This window comes from Protopterus annectens, chromosome 17.part0 (genome assembly GCF_019279795.1).
Source record: "Protopterus annectens isolate FY-2018-M chromosome 17.part0, PAN1.0, whole genome shotgun sequence".
Taxonomy (NCBI): Eukaryota; Metazoa; Chordata; order Ceratodontiformes; family Protopteridae; genus Protopterus; species Protopterus annectens.
Genome location: NC_056751.1, coordinates 15530425 through 15545744, shown reverse-complemented (window position 1 = coordinate 15545744; position 15320 = coordinate 15530425). Strand labels below are relative to the sequence as shown.

Genomic DNA, 15320 nt, shown 5'->3' with positions numbered 1-15320 from the left:
ACACCATTCCCCATTCTGGTATTATAGACAAGCTCACCAGCCTGAACATAAACCCCTATGTCACAAGATGGGTTGCCAATTGGCTCACGGACAGAACCCACATGGTGAGAGTTGCGGGAGCTAGGTCTGACTCTAAACCGGTTACAAGTGGCGTTCCCCAGGGCTCAGTCCTAGGACCCCTCCTGTTCGGCATATACTTCTCAGAAGTACAGACAAGCAAAGGAGGACTATGGCTGACCAAGTTCGCAGACGACTGCAAACTAGTAACTATAACTGACTCACCGGCTGACACAGACATCCTCCAAAAGGGTCTCACTGAGACGGATACCTAGTGTCAAAATCATGGCCTCAAGCTAAATGCCAAAAAAGTGCATAGTTATTCCCTTTGGAAATAAAGTACCCACAAACTACCACATAGGTGGTAGTCCCCTAAATACGGAAAACATAATAAGGGATCTGGGGACTCAAGTAGATAGTAATCTCTCCTTTGATAATCACATTGCCAAAGTGGTAAGAAAATCCTTCTATGTGGCCCACCTAATCACAAAAGGATTTGCATCCAGATCAAAAGAAGTAATTGTGCCCCTCTACTCATCACTCATCAGACCCATCATAGAGTACAACGCCCCATTTGGGATGTACCTTACAAGACACCTGCAACAGCTGGAAAGACCACAGAAGTATCTTACCAAGAGGATCACTGGCCTCAAACAGATGCCCTATGCAGCTCGACTGAAGAAACTCCAGCTGTACTCGGTTGCACACTGCCTGCTCAGAGGTGATCTCTGCCTGACATACAAGGCCATGTCCAACCCAGAATTGATGGACATGCTCCGCCTAAAGAAAACCTTATCCCTTTGAGCCATACACTCTAGGGATCTAAACCTCACCACAACAATAAATAGGACGTGCTGGAGGGATAGATTCCTGTCCCAGAGACTTTCCATGCTCTGGAACAAAATTCCAATCTACATTAGGCAAAGCTCCTTGCTAACACTCTTCAAGAGAAACCTTGACGAGTGGATGGGAAACAGAAAGTTTACCCTGGGGATCACTTCAGTGGCTCTGCTGGACAGAGGCACAAGGAACTAATCGAAGGGGGCGGCGAAAGCCAACACATTCTAGTTAGGCTTATAAATGCCTTTGAGCAGATAGCCTAGCACCAACCTATGAACCTAGTGTATTCACTGTTGCAGTCATCACATTCGGGTTTATCTGCTTGCAGTAGCCCTCAGTCGACCTGATTATCAAAGTCTTGGGTCCTGCATCGGTTGCTGTCTCATCTTTCGTGACGTCAGTTAGTCAGGGGTATAAAGCATACATGCCATTACATCAGTTCTTCTTGCCCCAGATGTCAGATGCCCCCTTAATGGGAAGCAATTAAATATATATATATATATATATATATATATATATATATATATATACACACAGACACAAGGTTATACCTCCAACAAAAAAGCAAATACACCAAAAAGCTTTTAAGTATAGTAAAGGAGAATAGAGGTATAGCCAAAAGAAGTCAGGCGTTCCGTGTTGTAATGAGCTGAAATGGCTGAGGCATGAATTTTGATGGAGGAAAAGGAAAGGCCCTTCTGAAGCATCTCAGTTAAGTATTGAAGAATCTGAGGTAAATTGGGCGCTGCTGTGCTCCTTGAGTTTGGTTCCAGGAACAGAATATTTTCCATTTTTCAGCATAAGATTTTCTAGTACTAGGCCTCCTTGCCTCCAAAATGACATCCAACACCTGTTTACTGACGGATGGTAATGGAGAGGTCACGCAATTAACCAGGCTGCCAAATTCAGCATTTGAAGCTGAGGATGCAGAGTCTGGCCCTCCTGCTGGGACAGCAGGGTAGGGGTCGGAGGCAGGTCCCATGGTGCCAGCAGTGACACACTGCGCAAAAGGGGGTACCAGTGCTGGCGTGGCCAGCCTGGTGCAATCAGTATCGTCCTTGGTTTGTCCTGTTTGATCTTTAGTAGTACTTTGGAGAGGAGAGAGAGAGGAGGAAAGGCATACACTGCTAGATTTTTCCAGTTGAAGGACAAGGCATCCACTTTCCAAGCTTGTTTGTGGGGAGTCCTTGTGCAGAATTTGTCTAATTGGTAAGTTCTGGGGGGAGGCAAACAGGTCTATATCTGGGCTCCCCCATTTGTTTATCAACATGTTGAAAGTTGTTGGTTCTAGTTTCCACTCGTGTGGGTCCATGAGATTTCCACTTAGTCCATCTGCCAGTGTATTTAGCTTTCCTGGCAGGAACTGAGCCTACAGATGCACTTGGCAGCTCAAGGCTGTGTTCCACAAAGCCATGGCTAGTCTGCAGAGGGAGTATGAATGCCCCTCCCCCTGCTTGTTTATGTACCACACAACAGTGGTGCTGTCTGTCCTTACCATTAACTGTCCTGGAAGAATGCGGTCCTTGAAAGCTGTCAGAGCATTCTGTACAGCTAACTTTTTTTTGACTGATATGCCGGTGCATTTGACTTGGGTTCCATTTGCCCTGAGTGCACTTCCCTGCCAGGTGAGCCCCCCATGCATAGTCCGATGCGGCAGGGGGTAGAGTGAATGGTAGTCCCTTGCTTTGGTGGCAGACCTCTGCCCACCAAAGGAACTCTAACTGTAGGCAAAGTATGATAGGAATCATTGCTTCTAGATCCTGAGAATGTTGACACCATAGGCTTTTTAGATACCATTGTAGTTTTCTCATATGCAGTCTTGTATATGGAATAAGGAGAATGCAGGAGGCCATGAACCCCAAGGCTTGCAGTATTTGCCTTGCAGATAGCAGGGTTTTTGTGGCCATTAGTTTGAAGTAAGCTGTCAAATGAATTTGTTTCTCTGGCATGAGGAAAGCCATCTGGGAAGTTGTGTTCATGCTTTCTCCCAGGAATATAATTTGTTGACAGGGTACAAGATGTGATTTCTTTTAGTTAATGGTGTACCCCAGACAAGTTAGCACCTTTTGTACAAATGCCAGATGATTCAAAAGTATGTCCTGGCTTTCTGCCTGAATTAGACTATCATCCAGGTATGTGTATATTTGAGTATTTATTTGCCTGCAAAATGCAATGACTGGAGCTAGGCACTTTGTGAATACCCTGGGCGCAGTAGGTAAACCAAAGGGCAGTGCAGAGAACTGATAGTGCATGTAGCCTGCTTTGGAGCGTAGGTATCTTCTGCAAGATTCCCTGATTGGGATGTGCAGGTAGGCTTCCTTTAAATCCAGTGTTGCCAACCAGGCATCCTTGCCTAGCACAGGAAGCAACTGGTGAAGAGTTAGCATCTTGAATTTTTCGCCAAAAAGGTGTTTAGGATAAAAAGGTCCAGGATAGGACACCATAAGTTGTCTTTTCTGGGTACCAGGAAAAGTCTTGAGTATAAACCTTGTCCCTTTTCCTCTTCTGGTACAGTTTGAATAGCCTTTCTGCTTAAGAGAGAGAGTACTTGCTTTTGAGCCTCTGCCCACTGATTTGGGGGGTAGATCTGGCCAATTGTTTGGGGCTGGTAACGTGTGGAAGTGAAATCTGTATCCTTAGGGAAACTATATTTAAAAGCCATTTGTCCTGGGTAATTAAGTCCCAGTTTTTTTGTCTGCAGAGCGATCTTTCCCCCTAAAGGAGCAGTCAGTTGAGAAGGGCTTGGAAGTTTTAAAGTTAAGTCATTGAGACAGTTTACCATACAGGGGAGTCTTACTACTCCCTGATTCGGAAGTGGGAACCCCCCAGTGCTTAGTCCTGTGCAGACCTTGGGACTGAAGCCTGGGTGTTTTGCTTCTTCTGGGTTTGGACTGAGAAGGCCTGGAAGAGGCAGGATAGGACCAATTCCTAGGGGGCCAATGCCTACTAAATCTTGGAAACTGTACCTGTAAGAAATCTTTAACAGTTTGCATAGATTTAGCTTTTTCCTCCATCTTTTTAAGTACTTATTCTGCTCTGTTGCCAAAAAGGCTGTCCTGATTTAAGGGAGCATCCAGCAATTTAGCTTTAACATGATTTGGTAAAGATTGCTTCTTAAGCCAAGCATGCCTTCTAAGTACAGACCCAGTGACAGCAGCCCTGCAAGATGCCTCTAGTGAATCAAAACCACATTGCAAAGTATGTTTTCCAACTTGTTCAGCAGAATGCATTAAATCCTGTAAATCCTTATTTTCAGCACAGTCAGGAATCACCATCATTTTCTGTTTAAGCAATCCAATAATATGCTGCTGATACTTGAAACTGGCAGTTTAAGGCCCTAATGGCCAAGTTTGCAGAAGTGAATACCTTCTTACCCCATCTATCCAGCGCCCTGGAATCTCTATCAGAGGGGGTTGGATTTGTGGCAGTAGTATTTAATGTGCTTGGGTCCCTGTGAAATGGTCTCAGGATCTGCAGTAGGATTTTTAAAAAGGAACTTGTGAGAGTCAGGGACCCTGTAATATCTATCCAGGTTTTCTGGGAGCAGGAGGTAAAGAGTCAGGGGCCAAGCTAGATTCCAAAAAGGCATCATCAACAATGTCCAGTACAGGGGGGGATAGCTAAAGGCCTGTGTTGGGGCAGGAGTAAGAAATCCCTAAGCCTCTTTTTAGAATCAGAGTAATCCTGGCTTTCCCAGCGAAAATGATCCCAAAGAGTATGCAAGGTTTCACCAAAAGTGAAATCCTCTGGAGGGGTAGCGGGAATAGAGTCCTCTGCATCAAAATCCTCATAGGTAGATAAGGGTAAATCCCAGTCATCAGAGGAAACTGAAATTTCAGAATCCCGATCAGAAGTATCATAAGCAAATTCAGTCCTAGGTCTCTTAGAGGGGGAAGGTTGGCTTCCCCTGATTAACGTAATATGGTCTTCCGCCATTCTTATCATTTGTTTTTTAGGCACAGAGGCCTGACCATGGGGTCTGGGCATTGGTTTTCTAGGCATGGTTCAAGTTTTAGGCCTTGAAGAAGAAGATGACATTGGTTTAATATACAAGTCAGTAGGCCTGAATACACCCTCAGAAGCCGGTGCCTGCACAGCGGCTCCGGATCCATCCAAGGTAGAGACATCCGCAGCTTGCAGAGTTGAAGCATCTCGTGGCATACCGGACTCCGAATGGGTCTCAGTAGAGGCCTGCAAATCTGAAGTAGCGGGTATCAGAGGCTGCGACAGCGCCTCAATGAGTACCGGCGAACTGGGGAATAGCTTAGGAGAAGCGTCGTCTGCAGCTTTGGACCTAGGCGGCCTGTCTCTGTCTTTGTCTTTGTGTTTTTTTGGAATGTCGGTAGTCGGGTGGCTTACCGAAGACATATCTGGATAACTGAACCGAGTACCAAAATATTTAGAAGCGTAAATATACCGACGATGAATAGTTTGTTGTTTAAATAAGGCACATAACTGACAGTGGGGTATGTCATGGTCAGGGACTAGGCAAGGAATACAGTACGAATGAAAATCTTTATGAGGTATTTGCTTTCCACAAGAAATACAACTATTGACTTTTACTGACATCGGTTTAGAGCAAGAAAAAGTTTACCCAATGGGGTACTTAGCTTTAGTTGAAGACTTTGGTTCTGAAACTTGAAAATAAGAATTTCAGGAGTCGGCCCACCGGCACTTGCAAACTGCTTCGGGCACCGCACGGCAAGAAAGACTGATGTAATGGCATCGGCTGCATGCTTTATACCCCTGACTACCTGACGTCATGGAAGATGAGACAGCAACTGAGGCAGGACCCAAGACTTTGATAATCAGGCCGAGTGAGGGCTACTGTAAGCAGATAACCCAAATGTGATGACTGCAACAGTGAAACACGAAGAACATCTGTGGCAGCCTCCTGAAGGGTCACGCCAAAGGGATATGACATAGCTGTCTCCGGTCCCAGGGGCTGAGGAGGAGTCTCACCAAGGTCCTAGGTCAACTTAGGAACTGACATAGCATCTTTTTTGCAGCATCTGGATCCCTAGATTTTTATTTTTATCTTTTTGCTTTTTTGGGATCACACCAGAGGCTGCTGGAGTTAGTGAGGGCCCTGCAAAAGTCAAACGTTGCGATGCTATTGAAGAAACAGACGAAGAGGACTCCATGTGTGCTGAGTGTACCTCGGTCCTACATTTGTTTTTTGCATGAAAAGTAGCGCAATCAAAGTAGCTAGAGATATCGTGCTGAAGCTTCAAACAAAACAGGCAAAAAAGAATGAAACTCTTTATGTGAAATTTGATACTCACAGGACAGTTACTGATGTTTTTGAACATTAATTACAGAAGAAATTTCCCGGACAGGGTACTTATCTGTCTGGAAGGAGAGGATCTCTTAAAATACAAGTCGACCATGGACTACAAGAGTACATGCAAAATGCAGCAGATTGCATGGTGATACACAACTGAAGATGGCCCCGAAAAATGCCCTTCTTATACCCTTGCGTCAGTCATTACATGTCCATCAGGTTGGAATGATGCTAAGACTCTGGAACTTGAGCCCATCACATACATGGCAGAAAGACCCAAGGATCAGTACTACAACACTGACTGTCCATTAAGGATTGGAAAAGTCAGCACCCACTGTAGACAAACTTTTGCCCTTCTCTTCACTCCTGGTTAGCATACAGTTAACTCTAGGTCCAAATAGAGTGGAGCCACTAAATGAAGCATTCACAAAGGGCACTTTAAAAGTCTTTGCAAAGTTTCAAAGGTGCATCCAAACAAGGGGTGTGCCAAGTAGTTCAGTGCAAGTGGCTGAAAGTACAGTTTTGTACCTACCATAAATGTAGATGTCCGATAGGTATGCATCTGCAGTCATAACATATGGGTTGTCCTGCCTCAGGCAGCCCTTCGGTCGGCCGGATTCCAAAGTCTGGGTCTGGCCTCGGCTGATGTCGCACTTTCCCCGACGTCAGAGCTTCTGGGGTATAAAGGCATCAGCCGACGCCATTTTCCTCAGTGTTTCTTGCCCCAGATGCCAGGTGCCCTCTAGGAAGGCTAAATTTGGATAAATGTTGAACATTCCAAACAGTAGCAAACAATATATATATATATATATATATACATATACACATACATGTATACATACAAACAAATACACCATAATAGATTCCCCCAGCTAGCTGAAGAAGGGGTAAGCACCCTAGGAGTACCACAGAGGGGAAGGAGGGTGGGTAATCCTGACTGCAGATGCATACCTATCGGACATCTACATTTATGGTAGGTACAAAACTGTACTATGTCCTTCAAGGATGCATCTGCAGTCATAACATATGGGTAGAATACCATAGCCAAACTGGGGGAGGAGGTACTAAGATAAGGATGGTGTAGTTAAGATCCCCTGTAAAAATGCAGCTGCAAAACCTGCTTGGGATCTGGAGTATAAAGGTAGATTGTAATGCTTGGCAAATGTATGCACGGAGCTCCAAGTAGCAGCTTCTAAAATGTCCTTGGTAGCCACCCCTCGTAGGAAAGCTGTAGTGGTGGCTGTGGCTCTTGTGGAGTGAAGCCTGATATTTTCAGGAGCTGTCTTTCCATGAAAAGAGTAGCAAAAACGAATGCAATTTCCTATCCATTTTGAAATTGTCTGTTTGGAAATTGCTTTTCCTTGCACTCCAGTTGCATATGCTACAAAAAGTTGGTCAGTTTTTCTGCTGGTTTTAGTTCTGTCCAGATAGTAGCGTAGTTGTCTGTGTACATCCAAGGTGTGCAAAAGTTTTTCCCACCTGTTCTGTGGGTTAGGGAAGAACGTAGGCAAATGGATAGCTTAGTTCAATGATACCCTGGATACCACCTTTGGCATGAAAGTAGGATTGGTTCTCAGAGACACTCTATCCTGGTGAAAAATAAGGAAAGGCTGCACTGCCATGAATGCCTGTAACTCAGATACTCTTCTTGCTGAAGTGATTGCCAGAAGGAAAGCAGTTTTCCAAGATAAGAACTGTAAGTCTGCTGATGCTGCTGGTTCAAAAGGGGGTAATGTTAATTTTTCCAGCACAAAATTGTAGGCAGAAGGGGTCTCCTTGGAGGTTTTACATTTTTGATCTCTCTTAAAAATTGTCTGAGGAGAGGGTGAGAGAAGATAGGTGGATCCATGTTGTATTCTGCTGAAATTGCTGAAGCATGAATCTTAATGGAGGAATAGGACAGGCCATTGTGGAACAGTTCTGCTAAATATTCTAGGATGTGTGCTAGGTTTGCCAGTGTGGTATTTGTACCCTTTGATGCACTCCAAATGAGGAATCTCTTCCATTTAGCTGAGTATGTCTTCCTTGTGGAGGGTCTGCGAGCCTCCAGGATAATGTCCTTGACCCTCTGAGATAAAACAGTTTTGTTTTGTTTTAAGCAATTTTCCAGGCAGTTAGCTGCAGTGTTTTCAAGTTTGGATGCAGGGTCTTGAAGTTGTTCTGCGTTAGAAGAAGAGGCCATAGGGGTAGAGGCCATGAGTTCGCCTGAGACACGCTTCTCAGTAGCGGATACCAGTGCTGCCTTGGCCAGTCCGGAGCTATTAGTATCGCCTTTGGCTGTTCCTCCCTGATCTTCAGTAGAACTTTGTACATCAATGGGAGAGGTGGAAAAGCATACACTGTTAGGGCATTCCAGCTGAAAGAGAGAGAGTCCACCCTCCAGGCTTGTGGGTGGTATGCTCTTGAGCAGAATTTCTTCAGTTGGTGGTTGAGTGGGGAGGCGAACAGGTCTATCTCTGGCATTCCCCATTTGCTTGTTATGATTTTGAAGATGTCTGGATGCAGCATCCATTCGTGAGCATCCGTGGTAGTTCTGCTTAGGCTGTCTGCTAGTGAATTCTCTTTTCCGGGTACGAATTTGGCCTGCAGCTGGATGTTGAGATTCAGGCCTAGGTTCCACAGATCCATTGCCATCCGGCATAGAGGGTAGGAATGCGTGCCTCCCTGTTTGTTTATGTACCACATGACTGTGGTGTTGTCAGTCCTTATCAGCAAATGTCCTTGCTGGAGGAATGATTTGAATGTCTCGATTGCATGTTTCACTGCCAGCATCTCCTTTAGGTTTATGTGCAAGTTCAGCTGGTCCTGAGACCATAGGCCTTCGATACACTTGTCCTCCATGTGTGCTCCCCATCCTAGGTCTGAGGCGTCCGTGGTGATGGTCTGCCTTGGTTGTGGTTTGTTGAAAGGCAACCCTCTGTTGGACTGGCATGCCTGAGCCCACCACAGGAATTCCTTTTTCAGGCATGGGATGATTGGCATCATGGTTTCTAGACTGTGCCTGTGTTGAGACCATACATTCCTTAGGTACCATTGTAATTTTTTCATGTGTAGCCTGGCATGTGGGATCAAGATTATGCAGGATGCCATGTAACCCAGGGCCTGCAGGACTTTCCTTGCAGTGAGCTGAGTTTGTCTTGTCAAAGCCATGAAGTAGACTGGTAGTTGCTTTTGTTTTTCTTCTGTGAGAAAAGCCATCTGAGTCATTGTGTCCAGATCCGCACCCAAAAATGTTATCCTTTGGGATGGCACTAGTCTTGACTTCTGGATGTTGACTGTGTATCCCAAGGCCTGTAACAGGTGCATGACATAGGCCAAATCCTTTATTAGTTTTGTCTTGTTGTCCGCTTGTATTAGGCAGTCGTCCAGGTAGGGATAGATTTGAATTCCCTGAAGCCTGCAATGTGCAATTACTGATGCCAGGCGTTTTGTGAATACTCTGGGCGCAGTAGATAAGCCAAAGGGCAATGCTGAGAATTGATAATGCTCTGATCCTGCAAGAAATCTGAGGTGTCTTCTGCAATCTGGTCGTATAGGGACGTGCAGGTATGCCTCCTTGAGATCTAGAGTCACCACCTAAGACTCCTTGCCCAACATGGGAAGAAGTTGCTGTAGGGTCAGCATCTTGAATTTTGGCACAATGAGATATGTGTTTAGTGCGGACAAGTCGAGAATAGGCCTCCATTGGTTTTCTTTTCTTGGTACAAGGAATAGTCTGGAATAAAATCCTTGGCCTTGTTCCATAGATGGTACCCTTTCTATAGCTTTCATCTGAAGTAAATTGTGGATTTGTCTTAAAGCTTCTGGTTTGGTGGAAGGTTTGGCATTCCGCTCCTTCTTGGTAAAGTGTGGAAGTGAAACCTGTATCCTTTGTCTATGGTTTGCAATGTCCATTTGTCTTTTGTAATGCAATACCAGTTTTTCGAGAATAAAGACAGCTTTCCGCCCAAGGGTGCTTCCAGTTGTTCCCTGGTAGGCGGAATCAGAGTCAAGTCATTGTGTCTGTCCTGTGGAAGTGGTTGTAGTTGTAGCTGTGGCACTACTCCTCTGGTTGGCAGGCTGCCACTGACGACCCCTGTAGGCACCCTTTGATTGGCCTCTGCCTCTTGGGCGTCTATTCCTGCCCCTCTGTGCTCTGGAGGTGTCTGGAAAGGACCAATTCTTTGAAGGCCAGTTTCTGCTGAACCTCGGAGGCTGAACCTGGAGAAATTCCTTTACTGTTTGCACAGATTTTGCTTTTTCCTCCACTTTCTTTAGAATCTCCTGTGCAGGGGAGCCAAATAAACTTTGTTTCTCCATTGGAGCATCTAGGAGTTTAGCCTTGACATGGTCTGGCAAGGTTTGCTCTTTTAGCCAGGCATGTCTTCGAATTACTGCCCCAGTCACAGCTGATCTAAATGAAGCCTCCAGTGCATCATAGCCACATTTTAAGAAATGATTACTGACCTGCTGAGAGTTGTGTACCAAATCCTGAAGGGACTTTCAGTCTAAAGGTTCAGTAGAAGAAAGCTTTTTATTCAGTTGATCTAACAAAAATTCCTGGTACTGAATCATGTGGAATTGACAGTTTAATGCCCTGGCAGAAAGAGTAGCAGATGTATAAACCTTTTCTCCCCATCTCTCTAATGCTCTTGACTCTCTTTCAGAGGGTAGGGGGTTTTTGGCAGTGGCAGCTGCAACGCCTTTTGGGCCCTGAGATATAGTTTCTGGGTCTGCAGCATGGGCTTTATACAAATGGAAGTGAGAATCCGGGACCCTGTAATATCTGTCAGGTTTTGCAGGGGAAGAGAGTCAGGGGCAGAACTGACATCATTATATGCATCATCAACTACAGTTAGCACAGGTGGTATGGCTAGAGGCCTATGCTGTGGTAAGTGTAAAAAGGTTCTTAATCTTTTTCTAGAGTCAGAGAAATCCTGACCCTGCCACTGAAAGTGTTTCCTCATTGAATGCAAAGTTTCCCCAAAAGAAAATTCTTCAGGAGGGGAGGCAGAAGGAATAGAGTCTTCTGCATCTGAATCCTCATACGGAGAATATGGCCCTTCCTGATGGTCTGTTAAATCAGATCCATCCGAGGAGTAGTCTGAGGAGAGAGGTTCAGGGGGTTCAGTCCTAGGCCTTTTGTCAGGAGGAGGGTGGGAGTCCCTGTCTGGGTGAGGTTGGGAACCCCTAATCATGGATATAAGGTCCTCAGCAAGGCTGAGAATCTGAGAACTAGAGGGGGGTCTCTGAGAAGTAGCTTTTGCAGGTAAGGCTTTTGAAATTTTAGCTGCTTTAGCTCTGGAGAAGGCCTTAATAGACATAGAAGCAGGGGGCCTAGCTGTCCCACGTGCAGGAGTAGAAATGTCCAATGGAATGGTGTCGGACAATTCTTGTGCGCTTGCTTCTTCGGTAGGGATTTCTGTAGCCAACGCAGTCGGGGCCTCTCTGGCCTCGGTTGTCGGAGGTATGATTTCGGCAGAAGTAAGAACTGGGGACTCTGTTTCAGCCGAAACAGAGACACTCGCGGTAGGCCTAACCGTGGTTTCAGCCGAAACCGCGAGTGTCGGTCCTTTTCCTTGCGTTTTTTGGCTAAATGTGTAGTCGGAGTCTCCGACGGCATTTTATATGCAAAAGCGGATCCAAAAAACTCTTCTGCAAACTCCGACCGACGTCTAAGAGTCCGTCGGTTGAAGGAGGCACAGGCTAAACAAGCTGATACGTCGTGGGGTCTGGGCCTAAGCAAGGAAGGTAGTAAGAATGGAAATCCTTATGAGGTATTTGTTTCCCACAAGTTAAACAATTATTTACTTTGTCTGACATCGGTTGAGGCAAGAAAGAGTCCCCAACGGGGTACTTAGCTTTTTTAGAAGTCTTTGGTAGCTGAAATCTCTGGATCTGACCGACCGGCACTTGCGAACAGCTTCTGCTTCGGGCACCGCACGGCAAGAAAGACTGGGGAAAATGGCGTCGGCTGATGCCTTTATACCCCAGAAGCTCTGACGTCGGGGAAAGTGCGACATCAGCCGAGGCCAGACCCAGACTTTGGAATCCGGCCGACCGAAGGGCTGCTTGAGGCAGGACAACCCATATGTTATGACTGCAGATGCATCCTTGAAGGACATGCATCTGTGCAATTCCGAAACACTCCAATGCTCTGGACTTTATATTTGGAGGAGGAACAGATGCATTTTCTTCTGAGAGTTTCTTCTTGGTGGCTGCAGCTATACCACAGTGACACAGACCCCTTGCTTCAAATGTGCTCTACCTTTGGCTGAAACAAACACCCTGTTTGAGTTTCTGGGGATTGGCTCCACCATGTCCGGTTGTCTCCACACTCTCCTAAACACTAAACTGACAAGTTTATCTGGAAGGGGTACCATTCAGACCATGGATGGAGCTGCACCGAAGACCTCAAGAAAAACTTGCTCAACAGAGGACAATGGTTTGGTGGTCCAAGCTCCCCTCAGTCTTATCACCTCCAGAAGGTCACCCCCCAAAGGAGGCATTGTCTGGGGAGATTTTGAGGAACCTTTCTCCCTGAAGCTCAGTTAATAAATCCTGGGGGGGGGGGGGGGTTTAAGGTGTCTTCTCTTGTACCTATGTTTCCTGTGCTCCTGAAGAGAAGGGGACTCTGGGAAAGACAAGGAAACCTCAGGGAAGCCCCAGATCCAGGCCCTTTCGAGTTGCATGCTGTCCCTGAACAAGTTGATGGGATCAAGATGTTGCAGGAAGACTCCAGAATCAGGCTAGATCCAACACAGGGCATAGCTCCCCTACCCCTGAACAGAACAGGAGCCTCTCCATGAAACTGAACAGCAAAGGAGTGAGATCCACAACCATTGGATCCAAAGGATGGACAAGTGAAAATGTGACCAAAAAAGGAGCAGAGTGGGTAATCCTCTAATCTTCTCCACCCTCACAGTGGAGGAGGAGAGAACGATCCCCAAATCAATCTTTACTAGCACAGAGATCTGCATCATCTTGTCCAAGTCTTTTTCCCTAATGCTCTGAAAAGACTTTGCAGACCTAAGGAACACTGTTGAAGACTGCTTAGCTGGCCAGTGTGAGGACCTGTCCGAGTCTTGATACCTAAGAAACATAGATTGGAGCAGAGATGGTGTCAGAACAGGAGGAAAAAAACAGCTCTGGGATGGCTGCTAGGATGGGTGAATGCTGCAGGGGAACCACACCCAAGAAAGGACTCGGCACTTCCGAAGGTTGGAACCAATGCGACTCAGACGTTGGTGTTGAAGACAATGGAGATTGAGACCAAAGTGGTGTCAATGTCATAGGTTAGGCTCATAGGTGCGTACTAGGCTAATGGCCCTGGAGCCTTTACAAGCCTAGCTCATAGAAGTGCCCTGGCATCGTGCTGTCCGAAGTTAGTTCCCAGTGCCTGTATCAAGTAGAGCCACTGGAGTGATCTCTGGAGTGAACTTTCTATTTCCCATACACTCATCAAGATTTCTCTTGAAGAGGGCCAGTCAGATGCTCTGCTTGACATGTATGGGAAGTCAGATCCAAGGAAAGCTATAATGAAACGTAAGTCCTTGTGGTCTTTTGAACTCCCTCATCTGAAGCTGAAAAATCAGCAGATCTTTTTCCGGATTCTCTTTCTTTCTCCGTTTTATTCTCTTTAGGCTTGCCCTTTTCTTTCCTTCTTCCTGTCTTTGTCCTTACATGTGGCATGATTTGTGGCCTGGTGATCACACAAACACCTCAAAGTTTTAGACTTTGCCAACACTGAGCATGGGAGATTTCCTTTGACAGCTTCTAAGAAGAAAACTGAAAAAAAAGTCAACAGATGGGAATAACTTGCAATGTAGGGTTTTATGTACAGACTAAGACAAAGGCAGAAATAAAACTAGGTGTGTCTTGTGACATGTGGGTCTAGAGGAGTTTTAGGAGTAATGTAAGCCCAGTTCACACATCCCTTAAATAAACATCAAGTCTCTTTTTATGCAGCTGTTAAAATCAAACATGAACTCATCAACTCAACTGTATAAATATATCATACTGATTGAGACACTTATCATTCAGGATGATAACCAAAAAACTGGTTACATAAGGAAATATTGCAGTGAAACCACATTTTTATGGCTAACACATCCTACAGCTTCTGAAAATCAACATTTCAAATTATCACTCAGTAAAACACACACCAGTTAAGATTTTTTTTTGCAAAACATTAGGCCCTCCTTCTATACTATGTGAAAGTCACACACCAGAAGCTGTATACTTACTCTATACTCCCCCATTGCAAAATGGCAAGATGCCATCTGGATGAGTGCTCTATGCTGTTCCAACGATCCTGGACTTGAGACCTGCTGTTGAGAACCTTGAAGAGCTGCTAAGTGATGCAGGCTTGTGATTGCCTTTTTATACTGGCCCTGGAATAAAACCAAGAGAATGTGACTTAAAAGATAGTGGGTAATGCATCTAGGATCCTGCTCTAACCAGTGCTGACAAAATATTTACTTAAAGACTTCAGGGACAAGTCTCTCTACTACATAAACACTTCAGAAACAATCTACTTAAGAATGTATCTGGAATAATGGAACATTACTCAAACATCAACTAATAAAGCTACCACATTTTGAGGAGAATCTCCACCTCAAAAAAATGTCAAAACTAAAGTTTGTAACAAAATAATGTCTTAGTGAAAACTCAATCTTTTTATACAGCATAATGCCATAATCAGTCACGGAATCACAATACCAGTTTCAACAAATGTTCATGACATACACTGGTACAGTTTATAAACAAAATAAATGCTTTTGATGTAGTAATCTAGTTAAATCATTGCCCTTTATAAATTGAAATTTAATTAATTAGCTTTGCTCCCAAAACAGAAGTACAGTTAAAGAATTCAAAGAAGTCCCAAAATGTGTGTAAGTAATCACATCCTTAGATCTTTCTTTCAAAGTTCCGAAATGGAACCAACTGATGAGATTGGGTCCTTAAAAATAACCTCACTATACAGCCTGCAAATCCTTTGCTAATTTATTTTATCTGGTCAAACAATCATACAGTCTAATGGAAGGAAAGGCTTAGATTAGATTCTTTACAGACAGTTCAACAATAAGATATGTAACTCCAAGAATGCAGACCCCACATACAGTAAATTTCTGATGGTACACAGTAAAGACCATGTGGC

The 15320-nt window shown here is 44.9% G+C and overlaps 1 protein-coding gene across 2 annotated transcripts in view; it reads right to left on the bottom strand.

The window, feature by feature from the left end:
• Positions 1-15320, bottom strand: part of INTS10 (integrator complex subunit 10) — a 1128594-nt gene that overhangs the window by 584151 nt on the left and 529123 nt on the right. For both annotated transcript variants that reach the window (XM_044059448.1, XM_044059449.1), the window contains exon 12: positions 14407-14553. In XM_044059448.1, coding sequence (XP_043915383.1) covers positions 14407-14553 — 147 coding nt within the window. The remainder of the gene's footprint in view (positions 1-14406; positions 14554-15320) is intronic.